Below are 13,473 nucleotides of genomic sequence, written 5' to 3' on the forward strand. Positions count from 1 at the left end.
TACAGTCTATGGATGTACCAGTGATATGTGAAATGCATTTACCTTCTGTTCACATGAACAAAAATGAAAATGCCCAGCAACGCCACAGAATAATAATATAGCACAAATTATATAGTGTCCTTTTTCATTCTGCACTAGACTGTATCGTGTAACCAGTCGTTTTCATTTTACCAGAAGCAGGACAGAGAAAGGGAGGAAAGTAGAGCAGTTTGGGGGCAAGACAGGACTGCAAAAGGCATTTGCAGATAGATGCCTTCTTTTGTAATTTGCTTAGTGAGGTGGGAGCATCTGCTGCTACTCCAAGCTCCACCCATGTCCTCTCCCCTTTTGGAAGAGTGGGTCTATTACACAGCAAAGCCACAGCTTCCAGAGCTTGTAGGGGTGTCCATTCTGGGACAGTGCCACTCCTCCACTGTAACTGCATAGGACTGGGACCAAAGCAATTTTCTCTGTAAGTCAAGGCTCCAAAATAAACCTTCTAGATATGAACTTTATCAAGATGAGCTAAATCTACAAAAGCAGGCAACTTGGCCTTAAATCCACTCTCTTGTCCTTAATAGAGCAAATGTTCCTGTGACTGTGGGTTAAACAGTGAGTGAGGGTCAGACTAGTACTGTACTTTATTCTCAGTTTGTGCAGAAACAGCAGATCACATAACGACTTTTCAGTATTAGATAACTACTTTTTTGTAGCCAGATTTTGAGCCAGTTCAATGCAATAGTAACTCTTAGTCTTGATTTTTCTCACCATCTGGATCATGCTGCAAACTACTGGAAAATTCTGTGCTCTTTCATCGTATTTTTCAATGATCCAATATGCTACAGGAACACAGTACCTGATGATGCAGCTTAGTATTCGCAGTGGTACTTCACTCAAGCACAACAAATCACAGTGAAGTGCTGAAAACATTTTTCACAGTGTAGTTTGTTTTGTGTTTTAACCCTGTGGAACCATGAAAAGAAAAAGTATCCAACAAGCCAGTGGGTGTCACTATTGTGTTAAACACTGAACAAGAGATAATTTGGCACTGAGGGGCTGAGAAACCCTGTTAATGGCTGAAAGCAGAGCGCTGCAAATAAAGCATTTTAGACCAAAAATAATTAACATCAGATTAGCTAATGAAATAAAATTAACTTTTGCTCTGATTCATTTTATTGCAACAAGTCACTGACTGGCAACTTTTGGTTCATTCAAATCTATGAAAAAGAATTATTTTTGTAGAGTTTTGTCTTGCCTGATGTGGAAAAGCTTGCCAATCTGCAGCAACTGAAAAAACCACCATTTTTAGTATAGTGGGACAGGGGAACCAAAAGTATTAAGGAAAGAAAGATGCTCAAGAACAATAGGAGGGATAATTTAACAAGATCAAAACTTTCAAAAAATTTGGAAACATTTTAATTTACAGATGCTGTAGCTGGATTGTATATGAAGAACAGACTCATAAAGACCTTACAGCAAGGAGAATGGAGCGATCTTGTTCCTATTCCACATTCTGGTAAGGAGGCTCCATTCCTTACCAGTTCAAATCCTAACTTCTGGAGCCACAGAACTGCCTACTGCTCTGCCCAGTTATAAAAAAAATGTGTGGTCTGCTTCAGATAGAGATTTAGGTGTCTCATTTCTCTAGGTCTGTTTTTCTGTGGTTCTCAGCAAATGTAAGTGAAATGCAATAGAAATACTAAAGAAATATATAGATATATATATAGATCAGTATAACTGATCCTCTACAAGGGAGATGTGACAACCCACAAGATCTATTAGGAAGATGTTACGAGAGAAGTGATGCTGGAAGACAGACCTACTACAGAGTTAAATTTCACCATTCTTACCCCCCTGTCCTGAAGTATGCATCAGCTGACTTTCTAACTTACCTGTGACAACCAACTGACTTAGCATCTCTTGTGAAAGCTTTACTCCTTAAACCTCATACACCAGAAAATGTGAGACCTTCCTCTTAGATTTCTGTTTGCTAGGTTCTCTCCTACACTAGTATGAAAATAGGCCACTTGCTTCATCTGCAAAAGAATGAACATTGGTCTTGCTGAGTTATATTTATTATTCACTTTGCTCCAGGCATTTCACATGATCTCATAGAAGCTAGATCAGGTTGGGTCATGAATAGACGCTTGCTTTCTAAATCTACTTAACTCTATAAACAAAGCCAAAGGAATTGAATGGGATCAAACTCCGGGGTCGGCACAGGACACGTTTACAATCAGTCAGTGCTAACTGCAAACATTTTTTTAACTATCTAAATTCTGTTAGACCAGCCAGCATTTTTGGAGGCCTCTGATACAACACTGCAGGAGTTACCAAGGAAATTACTTTCGAAGTTAGAGAAAGAGGAGGAAATGGAGGAAAGGTTTCACTGTCTGTTGGACTATCAGGAGAAAATTAAAATCACGGACTTTATGGGAGATCAAAGAGGAAGAGGGGAAAAAAATCTCAAACAATGAAGTAGTTGTTTGCCTCTAATTAAAAACATTGTCTGCTACTGCCTACTGGAAGACCATACATCTTGACTGGGAAAGAAGAGGCAGGAGAAAGTCTCAGTTGTTCCAGGCTGTAGAACGCTTACTGGTGTATATACTTTCACTAATGACCTTCTCCCCTCATTTATCTGTTCTATAGTTCTTGAATGAATATGTATTTTGCACACAGTATGTGCAAAGAGATTTAAGAGCACATTTTAATGGTGTCCTATGGAAGAAAGAGTCCTTTTGAGTTATGATATGAGATCAAGAGGTAAATGGTATAATGTAAAACTCATTCCAAAAAGGCTGTAATCCCAATTAAACAGACAAGGAATTTTCATTGTGATGTGGACAACTGTAATGGTATCTGACTGGGATATACTACTAGTTATACTAACCAGTATGTTTTTCTGACAGTGATTTCTTGCAAAATAGTAGTGCAAATCTGTTTATAACAGAGAATTACCTAAGGTTGAGAGAAATAAAAAACCAGGCACACAAGCTCTTTGAAACCTAATCTAGGAACCAATGCATAAGTATACTGGTTTTATATAAATATTAAATGAGAGTTCAGCTATTTGCTTCTACTTTTCTTCCAACTTGCCCAATTTCAATGCATTCAAGTATGGCCATGGCCATAGCCATTTCCTTTTCTTACTCCCATGGTCTTCTTTTCTCTAGCTAAAAGCTCAATTATGTTGTCTGCTTACAGTGAAGAAGGTTTTCTATGTTGACATTTAAAAGACTTTCAAATGGGAAATTAGAAGGCAAAGCCTTAATTCCCATTCCATTCACAGTCAGCTACACAGTTTTCTTACACTGTTCAGGTAAGAACAGCTTTAACTAATCATACTTAACCTGCATTCAAAAAAATGGATAGAAAGCTCATTATGCCAAAGACAGTAGGGCAAGATTTCAGGTCCTGCTTTCCTATGGAAACTTCAGAGTATGTTACACTCCTGACAGCCATTCTACTTATCTCATAAACGTAAATATATTTAGGACTTTCATTTTAGATGTGTATTCTCTTATAATCCTAGCTTTTTACTATTTTAGTGGAGAGACATTAAGGATAAGGGCTGCAGTTATGTCACATGCAGCTTACAATGTTTTTAGTTTTACAAAACATAAACACACTTCACTTGTCACTGACAATTACAAACAAACAAAGCTGATTTATATCAGCTCTAAGACTTCTGTTCTACCTTAATTTTAGTAGAAGTCTGCTCCAAACATAGAAATAACCTGTTTGTTCACTTTACTAGCTAAATTTCTAGTGGGCAATGCTTTCACTGAAAGTCTAAAAAGGAAGGTCATGTTCTAAAATTGGTAAAATGGCAATGTCATCGAATACCTGTCATAGTGTTTTATCCGTAAACAAAAATCCCTCAAATGAAACTAGCAAGAGTACTTTCCTCACAGTCTGCTGACAAAGTGAAACCCTCATCAGATGGGCACACCTTAACTTTGAAACTACACAACTGCTGGTCTATCAGCAGATAGATATTCTGACTTCTCTAAAAATCCCCTTTTCATTAGTGTGTGGAGAAAGATGTATGGAAGTGACCATTAGCAATGTGTGAAACAAACTGCTTAGGTTCTTATTCAGATGTTAAACTATCACTTGTAAGTTGGACCTATGACATCTATCTAGCACAAAGTCTACATTGTGATACAATGAGTGTCTTTCCTATGGATAATAATTCCTAGGCATTCCACCAGGTGTATTACAAATAATACACTTTGCTAAATAGCTTCTCCCCTAATGCACTTTTTAGGGGAGAGAAAAGTTAATAGAAACATCCCATTGAAACTGGAACTCTATTTGGAAGTATTCAACCAACAGCAAAGATTCAGAATAACATACAAATGGTCATGTTCCAACTAGTCTAATAAAGGATTTGGTTGCAGTTCTTGGAAGAGTTTGAATAACATATTTAATCAATTCATAATGGGTCTGACCTTGTGTGTTTCTAACACAGATGATACCTTAGCAGTACAATAATGAGACAATTTGCCCTTGCTCCCCTGTAAGTCTTAGATTACCATGTTCAATGGAAGATCACGAAGGGAATACCCTACATCTGACTCCCTGTGGTAAAAGAGATTAAAAAATAACCAAAAATAAAAATAAAAAATAGGTGGACTGGTCTACATCTGTCAGTGTAACTCAATACATATACTGATGTAGCTCACTCGGATGCTTCCTTTCTCATCCAGTTTCTGAAAAAGCCCCTGATACTTTGGTTAGTTTAACAGAGCTGAATAAAGACTTGTTACCTTTGAGGGCTGCTATAACGTGGGCTTTCCAGCCAGTCTGGATGAGATTACTGTTCCATTGCCTTTTGCCAGCCAGTACGAATTTTCTAAATTTTTTTTGTGAATTCAGCAAAATTTTGCTGAGGGGGCCAGCTCATCCTTAATTTTGACAGCTAGCCTGTGCTAAATAGTGGAAAAGGAAAAAATATGATGCTAGGCAACCAAATTTATACTGTTGCCCTTATCTCAACTTCTTTATAGAGAAAGAATATTTAATAAACTGTATACTTCTGAAATTTTAGGCTTACATACTGTACAATGCCAGAGGCTTTCAATGATCGTTTCTTTCTTGTACTTTAAAGACAGGACTGAGGAAGATGCAAAGCTCTGAGGAACCAGCCTGGGACCAGGATTCAGACAGAAAAGTAGATAAAGCAGATGTTTTGTGTTCTAGGAAGCTAACATAAACAAATCTTTTATTTTGTAACAGGTAGTCTCCATAAAAGCTAGGAAAGCAAATTTAGAGTCACAGTGTAAAGGCCAAACACAGCAAAGTTTAGAAATCAACATGGTTGTAGGATGAAAAAAAGATTAAATAATCCTATAGAAAGTAATTTATCACCATACATTAGTATAGAAATTATTGGCAACACAGTTATTGCTGTTTAGTTAAGCCATATTTCATGTAGGGTCTGATAAGTACTTCTACTTCTTGCAAACTGATTAATAGAAGTGATTGCATGAAATATAAATTCGTATTACATTGGAGAGACTTTATCCATCAGTGTGCATGAATATTTCAGACCTGTTGCAGAAAATGGTACCGTTCTTAGGCTTACATTTGCATAATGACATTGAATTTAGTTTTAAATGTTTATTACACTTCTATTTGGCACTTATGTCCAGATCCTTGGAATGATTTAGAAAGCTGAAATGCATGAATCATAGTTCAGTTTATCTGTGGTGGGGAGGACAGCTTAGAAAAGAGCCATAACAACTGCAGTGAGTACTTATTATTGACTGGTTATGGGCACATAATTCAGAACTTCCAGGCTACTGAGAGAGAACCAGAATCAGGGACATTTCCTCTAGTTTCAAAAAGTCAGTTGTATTTAAATGGCACTTCAGATCAGGTTTTTGGTATCCAAAATAGTCTATTCAGTAGCACTGAGAGATACTGCAATGCTGCTAGTCAAAATACTTTTCCTGGGATGCATTTTTGTTAACACAGTGTTACAGAGATAGACGCATCCTAGGCCCCTATTATGAAAATCCTACAGTATGGGGGACTTTCGTATAGACATAATCCTGGAGGATTAGGATAGGATCCAAGGACACCAGAGCAGTGATCATGACACAGCAAAGCATGCAGCTAACTGCAGAAGCACAGGAAGGAAAAGGTGTGTCTTGCTTTTGTGGCAACTCAGGTTGTACACAAACAAATGGGGCATGCATGCAGCTCTTCAAAAAACTGATTCACCATGTTCAGGCTTTCTAACCCTAAACTTTAACATAAGTACTTTGAAAGAAAACAATTTCCATCATTAACTGACAAATTTTCAATTGTTCAGTAATCAGGGCATGTATCTAAATAAGTCTTTGCCTCATATAATGTTTAAATTGTTCACTATCACTACATAGATAGGTATTTTGAGAAAGAACAGCCAAGATAACAAATTAGTCATCCCTAGACCATATTTCAATTAACAAATAGCAACATGCACAGTTATTAATTTTAGCATATAATATGAAAATGCCTTGGCTTCATTCAATGCTTTACAATTATTTATAAGGCAAAGACAATTCAGAATTTTTTTATACTTAGTGCATTAAGCTAGTAAAATAAAAAAAGTGTGCAATCTTTCCCAGAACCACCTAACCCAAATAAGAAACACTTAAGTTCACTTTAACCTAGTAAATGGCATAGACATTCTCTTTTAACCAACCTCAGTAGAAAACAAGCATAGATCTCTAAACTTAATAAGAATGACCTTTGTCAAACTACTAGATTGATCTCAAAGAATCCTTAACACAAAAAAAGGCACCACGATTATTACAAACCTAATTTACAAGCAAACTTCTTTACAAGCAATCTTAATTTCCTTCAATGATAGCTGTACTTCATACCAGTGAGAGAATTATGCTAGTTTGCTATATTCAGACTTGTTTATGTTTGAATATTAATTTACTGATTTCTGTCAACCATATTGATTTTAAAGAACAGCTATGTGCACAAAATGAACAGTATTTACAACAGTAGTTATCATTATTTCTAATCATCACTTACTCTTGATCCTTTTTCTGGAAAGCACCGACAAACTGAACAATCCTGTCCCCCACACGGGTCAATATATGCGTATCCTCCCTAAAAATGAAAAATTTACAGATTTTTTAATACACAACAGACAATAATCACTTCATCAAATATTGTCAACTGGACTTATTATCCAATTAGATGATTTTTAGGGCAAAAGACTTGGCTACCCTGCATACCCACAGGGCAATTTCCTTCTGATGAAGAAACTTGGCATAGCAGGAAACATCAAAATATTGTATAGATCTTCAGCTTGACACATATGAACCTTTCCCAATGCTTGCTTACCAGAATGCACACATCAGTACTACTGATTTAAAATCCTCCTAACCTTCTTGGACCTCTCACCAGCACAAACACACTGGCAAAGTAGAAGCAATAACCAAAAGCTTATTACTGTTGCTGTAGAAGATTAAACACATTACCTGCAAGTTATGTTAAGTAATCCTAAACTTTACAGCTAAATACAGCTAAGGAAATAGGCTGCATCTAGAAAAAAATTTAAGAGTCAGAATTTAATTTGTAATAATGTGAAATTTGTAACCCATCACATTAGGTTAGAGATTGTTTAACTACAATTAAATGATAAAAGGCAAAACAGGCTGAAGAGCAACAAGCCCAGTCAGCAATAAAAACTTGTATTTAATTCTTGTCTATTAAATTAAAAATGAAGTATGTGCATGGGGTAGTTTTGCATTGCCTACCATTAATTTACTTTTTTTTTGTATTAAAACTTTCTGTCCTTGTCCTCTTAATAGCAAAGAAGTGACGATTTTGTTTCATCAAATTGCAATGAGGAAGAAAAGCATATTCAAGGAGAAATCAAAACACACCAAAATGTAAATTCAGTAGATTCATTGTGTGGTAAGTGAACATGATTTTATTAATCTTTTCTATTTCCCAAAGTGTAGTATTAAACGTGTGCAAATTATACACAACATATGCATTTATAAATTCACTTAGATGGTTGGAATGTCCACTAGGTGACATTATTTTTTTGGCAAAATTGTGCAAATGATCAAAGTCATTTCAAAAAGGATGACAAGGACTTGAAAGATTTAAGAACAATTTAGGCAACAAGTAAACTGTGATAACGTGAAAATATTTGCTCAGTGTGATTTCATTTTTATCAAGGTCAACTTTGTTTTGTTACTGGTTTTAATAACCAACAGAACACAATAGGTTCATACTTCAGTATTTCAAGGAGAAAACACTGACAAATATTAGATAAGGAGGAAAATTCTGTTCTTTCTATCTACAATATTTTTAGAGTATCTGGTACTCTCAAACCTCAGAACAAGAGGGTATGATGGTCTCTCACAGCCTGTTTCTCTTTCACACACTGGATTTCCCACAAACTACTCCACATTAGTCTCTCACCTAGTTATTAAAAACTTGCCTCTACTGGAATGTCAATGGAATGCAAGTTTCTAATAACACATAAGCTGTTACCCCTTGTTCTAACTGAGCACATTTATTTTGAAAAAATACTTCTATTTTGAACAGTTCAGCTAAAAAGGGGTGACTTGGGACAGGGGAGAACAACAGAAAAGAGCTTTAAAAGATTTGAAAGAAACAAAGAGGATAGACTTGAAAGAAGTTTCAGTGAGGGCACTGCAAACAAGGTTAATAAGGAGAACAGTACAGAGAGGAGAATAAAGTAGATGTTGAGACTATATTATATGTGAAATTTTGGCTTCAGAGAGATGGGCATGTTCAGGGAGGCCAGTTTAAGATCTAGGCTAACATACAGAGAAGGGCTTGAAAACTAGAGTTTGATATACGCTATAATGTAGAGCCATTGAAGGGACTTCATGAGGAAGGAGGCAGACTTAGTGCATGAGAGACCTTTTTTTTATGTGCAGCTTTCCAAAGGCATCCAAAGATGCCAAAGCTAGAATCTAGAAGAATCCAAAGGAGAACATTACAAAATAGTTAAGCTGAACAACAGGAACAGAAAGGAAAGTTAGAGCTGCAGAAATACTGAAAGAAACATCACAGTTTTCCCACAGAACTATAGATCATGTTGGTGTATACAGTGTTACTCATTTGAACTATACCGTCCTATCTATCACCTGGCTATAGCACGTATCAGTGTCACTTACCCCGTCAGTTTGCTGTGCTGAAAACACTATCAGCAGCCACCTGATGTAAAAGAAGGAGAAAGCTAAATTAAGCTAAACTTCCAACATCCAACCATCACAGAAATACAGCCTCTAAAGTGAGAAGTGTGTACACATGATTAAGTCCTGTTGGGGTAATTATATAGTAAAAGAGTGTCTTTATAAGGGGTATGCACCATTAAGAAATGGTCAGCACATGCTATATGTATTTGTCTTTTTGGATTTGTGAGACCAAGTACAGACAGGTGTGCATAAGACTATGTAAAAGTCCTTGTAACCTGTTTCCAATCCCACAGTTAGGAATGGCCAGAGAAGAACCATTCCAGACAGATTTCTGTACCTCCACAGACACTGTGGGATGAAGATTGTGTAGAGATGGAGGTGATCGGCGTCTGCCCCAAAATGAGTTAGCTAGTGCTGTTTTCTTTTGCACAGAGAGAGAGTGAGAGAAGGCAGGGAGCAAAGCAGCACTCAAAATAGCCACATGATTCCAGAGCAGCTTCTGGGGAAGCCCAGCTCTATGCCAAACATTGCTAGTGATTGATTATAAAGTTGAAATCATGTCTTTTATATTTTCTATATGCAAAAAAAAGAGGATGAAATAATAAAAAGGTAGACCAAAATTTCTGCAGCAATACAGGAAATAAACATTAATTATTATTCATACCAACATCATTATTAATGAGAACTAAGGTGCTCATTCATTATATGAAATGATACATTAGGTACAGCCATAATGTATAGACTACTGTGTATTATTCTCCAGGCTATAGTGAAGCCTGTATCAAAATTACTCCAACACTGGAAATATTTAGGCATTTAATAAATTTCATAAAGTCCTATCGAGATCGACCTCTATTTTTAATTTGTTATTCTTTGTTAACTGCTTGGAGCACTGAGAACTGTGCCAACAAACACATGATTATTCTCCCTGGTTATTAATTATTCATAGATTCAAACTGTAAATGATATAACCTGTATATGCACTGATATATACTGATAAATTCAATACCGACAAATTTAACATATTTTAGCCATTTATGTACATTTGCTCTACACACTTTTTAAACCTATGTTGCCTGCTGCCTTTTTTCAAATACACAGGTTTTACCAAAAGAAAGTATTTATGAAAATAATTAGTGGTAACTGAAGAGAGAAGCTCATACTGTCTCTTGCTGAGTGAGAAACAAAGGACTGATTAAACAATGTGAGATTGCCAGATGATCAGCTACAGCAGTAAATGGTGGTGAAGTTTCGTGCATCCCAGTAGTTCATCCTTTAATGCATCAAGTAAGTTTGTGTAGAAAGGATTTAACTTCACAGGAACACTTCAGCCAGGTAGCAGACAATAGCACTGGTTTGTTCTGTGGTTCTTACTAATTTAAGGCCATTTTTGCTTCTAACCTTCTGAATTTGCAGACAGTCTCTCTAAACTTTTTTTTTCCCATGTCAGTGTTCGCCAGGTGTGAGTTATTTTTCATTTAACAAAATGCCAAGTTCTCATGAAGCCCTTGCACAACTGAAATGGAAATCTGATGATGCTATTCTTGATGCACAGCGCTACAGTCTCCCTTTTTTCCAGTCATATACAGCGGGTGTGTGTTTGCCAGATTGTTCTCTCATTTCAAAATCCCTGCCTCCTGACGCCAGACAGACATTGCCTGTGTACTCAAATCAGCATGAGACTGTTAGAGGAAGTCATTCACAAATAACATGGAAAAAAGGCAGGAAGAGCTACCTTGGAGAGATGGTTGGGTTGGAAAGCTGCTACGTTGGGGAACACCTGAATAACAAGGTTTGCACAAACCAAATGCAGATGAAAAAGACACTGGAGAAACTTTGGGCATATTAGCACAACAGAAGACTGCCTAGGTGTCAGGTTCAAGCAAGGTACATTTGTTGGGCCAGGTTCCCAGCTAGAAAAGCCTAACTTCACATTCCTAAAGAGCCTGGTGCATGAAGTTTTATAAAGAAGGAAAATTGGATTGACTTTTCCTAGAAAATATTATACAGATGGAATCACTGATCCCACACACCACTCTGAAAATTCCAGGCCACAATGATCCTAATCTTCTCCTAAGGATCATTTTCCTCCAAAAAGAACTCCTGCCACAGCTGTTAGCAGGTATTTCCATCATAGTCTCTAAAAGTTTTCTTCGTGCCTTTTAATAATTCTCACTCATCTGCAAAATTATTCTGGGACAGGCATTCAGCTTTGAGTTAGTCATTACTTTTTAATGTCCAAATATGTTCATCACTAGAATGTAGGAATATCTTTCTTCTTAAAACAGACTCAGAATTATAGTTCCTATTTCCTACTATTTAAATAGTGTAGTACCTGAAATTTCAATGGTATAAACTTACAGACAAGCAATCAAAATCCAATACGATAAATTATCATATAGGCTTATCTAATTTATGACAGGCTACAAATGATTTAACTGGTGATTTCTTATTACTGTTAAATCGATAGCTAAGAATATATCTCAGTGACTCTAGTTAAAAAATGTAGTGATCTGTAAAACTCACCAGGCAGCTGTGATAAGCCACTTAATCCGTTCAAACGAATCCTTTGTTACTGCCATTCACGCTGATTGAGGATCTGTATATGCAGCACTTTTTTTTCTTTCTTTTTTTGTTGTTTTTTTTTAAACAGCAGGTCTTCTCTTTCCTTCTGTTTGTGGATGGTCTATAAACACTGTTCCATACTGCTGTTGTTTTCCTCTTTGAACCTGTTTATATTAAAATATACATCTGATGTACAAACATGAATAATTTCCTGATAACTAAAATATGTCTTAACCGTTTACATATGTCATACTGCACAGCTTTATGTTGGCACTATGTCATATTATCCCTATTCAGGCCACATTTTATTTAATCAGCAATCCAATTATTTCAAGGGGACTATATATGAAATTACAGATCAACATAAAAAAGGGTACAAGATTTCAGCCTAGAAAAGAGAAAGTCTTCACTCAGTGTTTGAAATAATGAACAAAAAACATCTCGCATCATTATTTCTTAAAAAGTTATCATACCCACCATTTTAGCTAAAGTCATTAAAAAAAGATGTGACACTTGTCTATGGTAAAGACCTAATAAACTTTTAAAAAAAACCATGAAAATATTTGGTGTAGTTTCAAGACCAGACTTAGTAGTATCTTCTGCAAACTGTGCTTGACCAGTGTCTGTGTGTACATCTGAGCAAAGGAGGACTACTCTGAATGCACAAATGAGTGTACAGTTCCTGAAACACTACTGTCTTGCTTTCTATTATTTAGATAGTATAATGTCTTTCTAATCAGAACTAATCTATAAATAATATTGACTCATATGGGTATGCTCAGTATATCCATATTCCACAGTATGAAGAAGAGACTGAGCAAGCTACCGTGCACTGACTAACGAATAAATAGCCTAAGGGCAGCCAGTCCATGCCGCAAGATCATACCCTACATGTACTGTACAGCACTCCGTTCACCTGCCAAATTCTTAGTCTCTTTTTGTGCCCCAGTTTCCCATCTGTAATAAAAAGAAAAGAAAAAAATAACCACACTCCTAATAATAAAATAATATTCCAATAACATTCCTACATCATTGATTTTTTTTACATTAATAATATAAATAATATAAGCAAGATTGAGAGACTATAAAATACTGCAGGGACACATTGCCTTAAATGGAAAATCCAAGCCAGTCATAAACTGTTCGCCTTTGCAGAAATTTGTTCCTATGCCCACTACCTACCTCATTATTTAATTATTCAAACGGCTTCTGACAAGAAGAAACTGAAATTGGGTACATTTGCATTGTATTAGCAGAGAATCTTTTATTTTCAAATTAAAATCCATTTTGATCTAACCCGTTGACACAGTTTGAAAACATAACACGTGAGTGGAAGACTTAAACTGCTCTGCTTGCTATTTCGTCATGGCCATGTAAAACCTATCATTTTCTGAATAAGCTTCCTATAGTTTAGGTGTTCAGCAGCCAATGCAATAATATAAGGACTACAAAGTCTTATTTCAATTGATATATCAAATTGATCTCATGTTTTATATTTTGTCGTAATCACAAGTTAGGTCAATAGAATACTTACCTAATTCAAAAGAAGATAAAATACCCCCAGGATAACACCCTCAATACCACCAAAGGAATAGGTTTTATACAAGCATCATCAAATCTCAGCTCATAAAATTCTCAAAAGCCACACGAGGAAAAGCTGGCACTGTAACATAACCCAGATGTTTAGTTTCTAGACAAGGACCAAGAAGGAACACAACTGCATACTTAGGGACTC

General features: G+C 36.1%; 1 protein-coding gene across 1 annotated transcript in view; it reads right to left on the bottom strand.

The window, feature by feature from the left end:
• The window catches only part of COL4A4 (collagen type IV alpha 4 chain), a 69,444-nt gene extending 57,659 nt beyond the window's left edge, over positions 1–11,785 (bottom strand). Inside the window, exons 1-3 of the mRNA XM_086468662.1 lie at positions 11,700–11,785; positions 9,153–9,192; positions 7,021–7,098 (exon numbers count right to left, since the gene is read on the bottom strand). Coding sequence (XP_086324788.1) covers positions 7,021–7,098; positions 9,153–9,192; positions 11,700–11,755 — 174 coding nt within the window. The 5' untranslated portion in view covers positions 11,756–11,785. The remainder of the gene's footprint in view (positions 1–7,020; positions 7,099–9,152; positions 9,193–11,699) is intronic.
• Positions 11,786–13,473: the final 1,688 nt, after the last annotated feature.

Source organism: Leptosomus discolor, chromosome 7 (assembly GCF_034619465.1).
Source record: "Leptosomus discolor isolate bLepDis1 chromosome 7, bLepDis1.hap2, whole genome shotgun sequence".
In the NCBI taxonomy this organism is placed as follows: domain Eukaryota; kingdom Metazoa; phylum Chordata; class Aves; order Leptosomiformes; family Leptosomidae; genus Leptosomus; species Leptosomus discolor.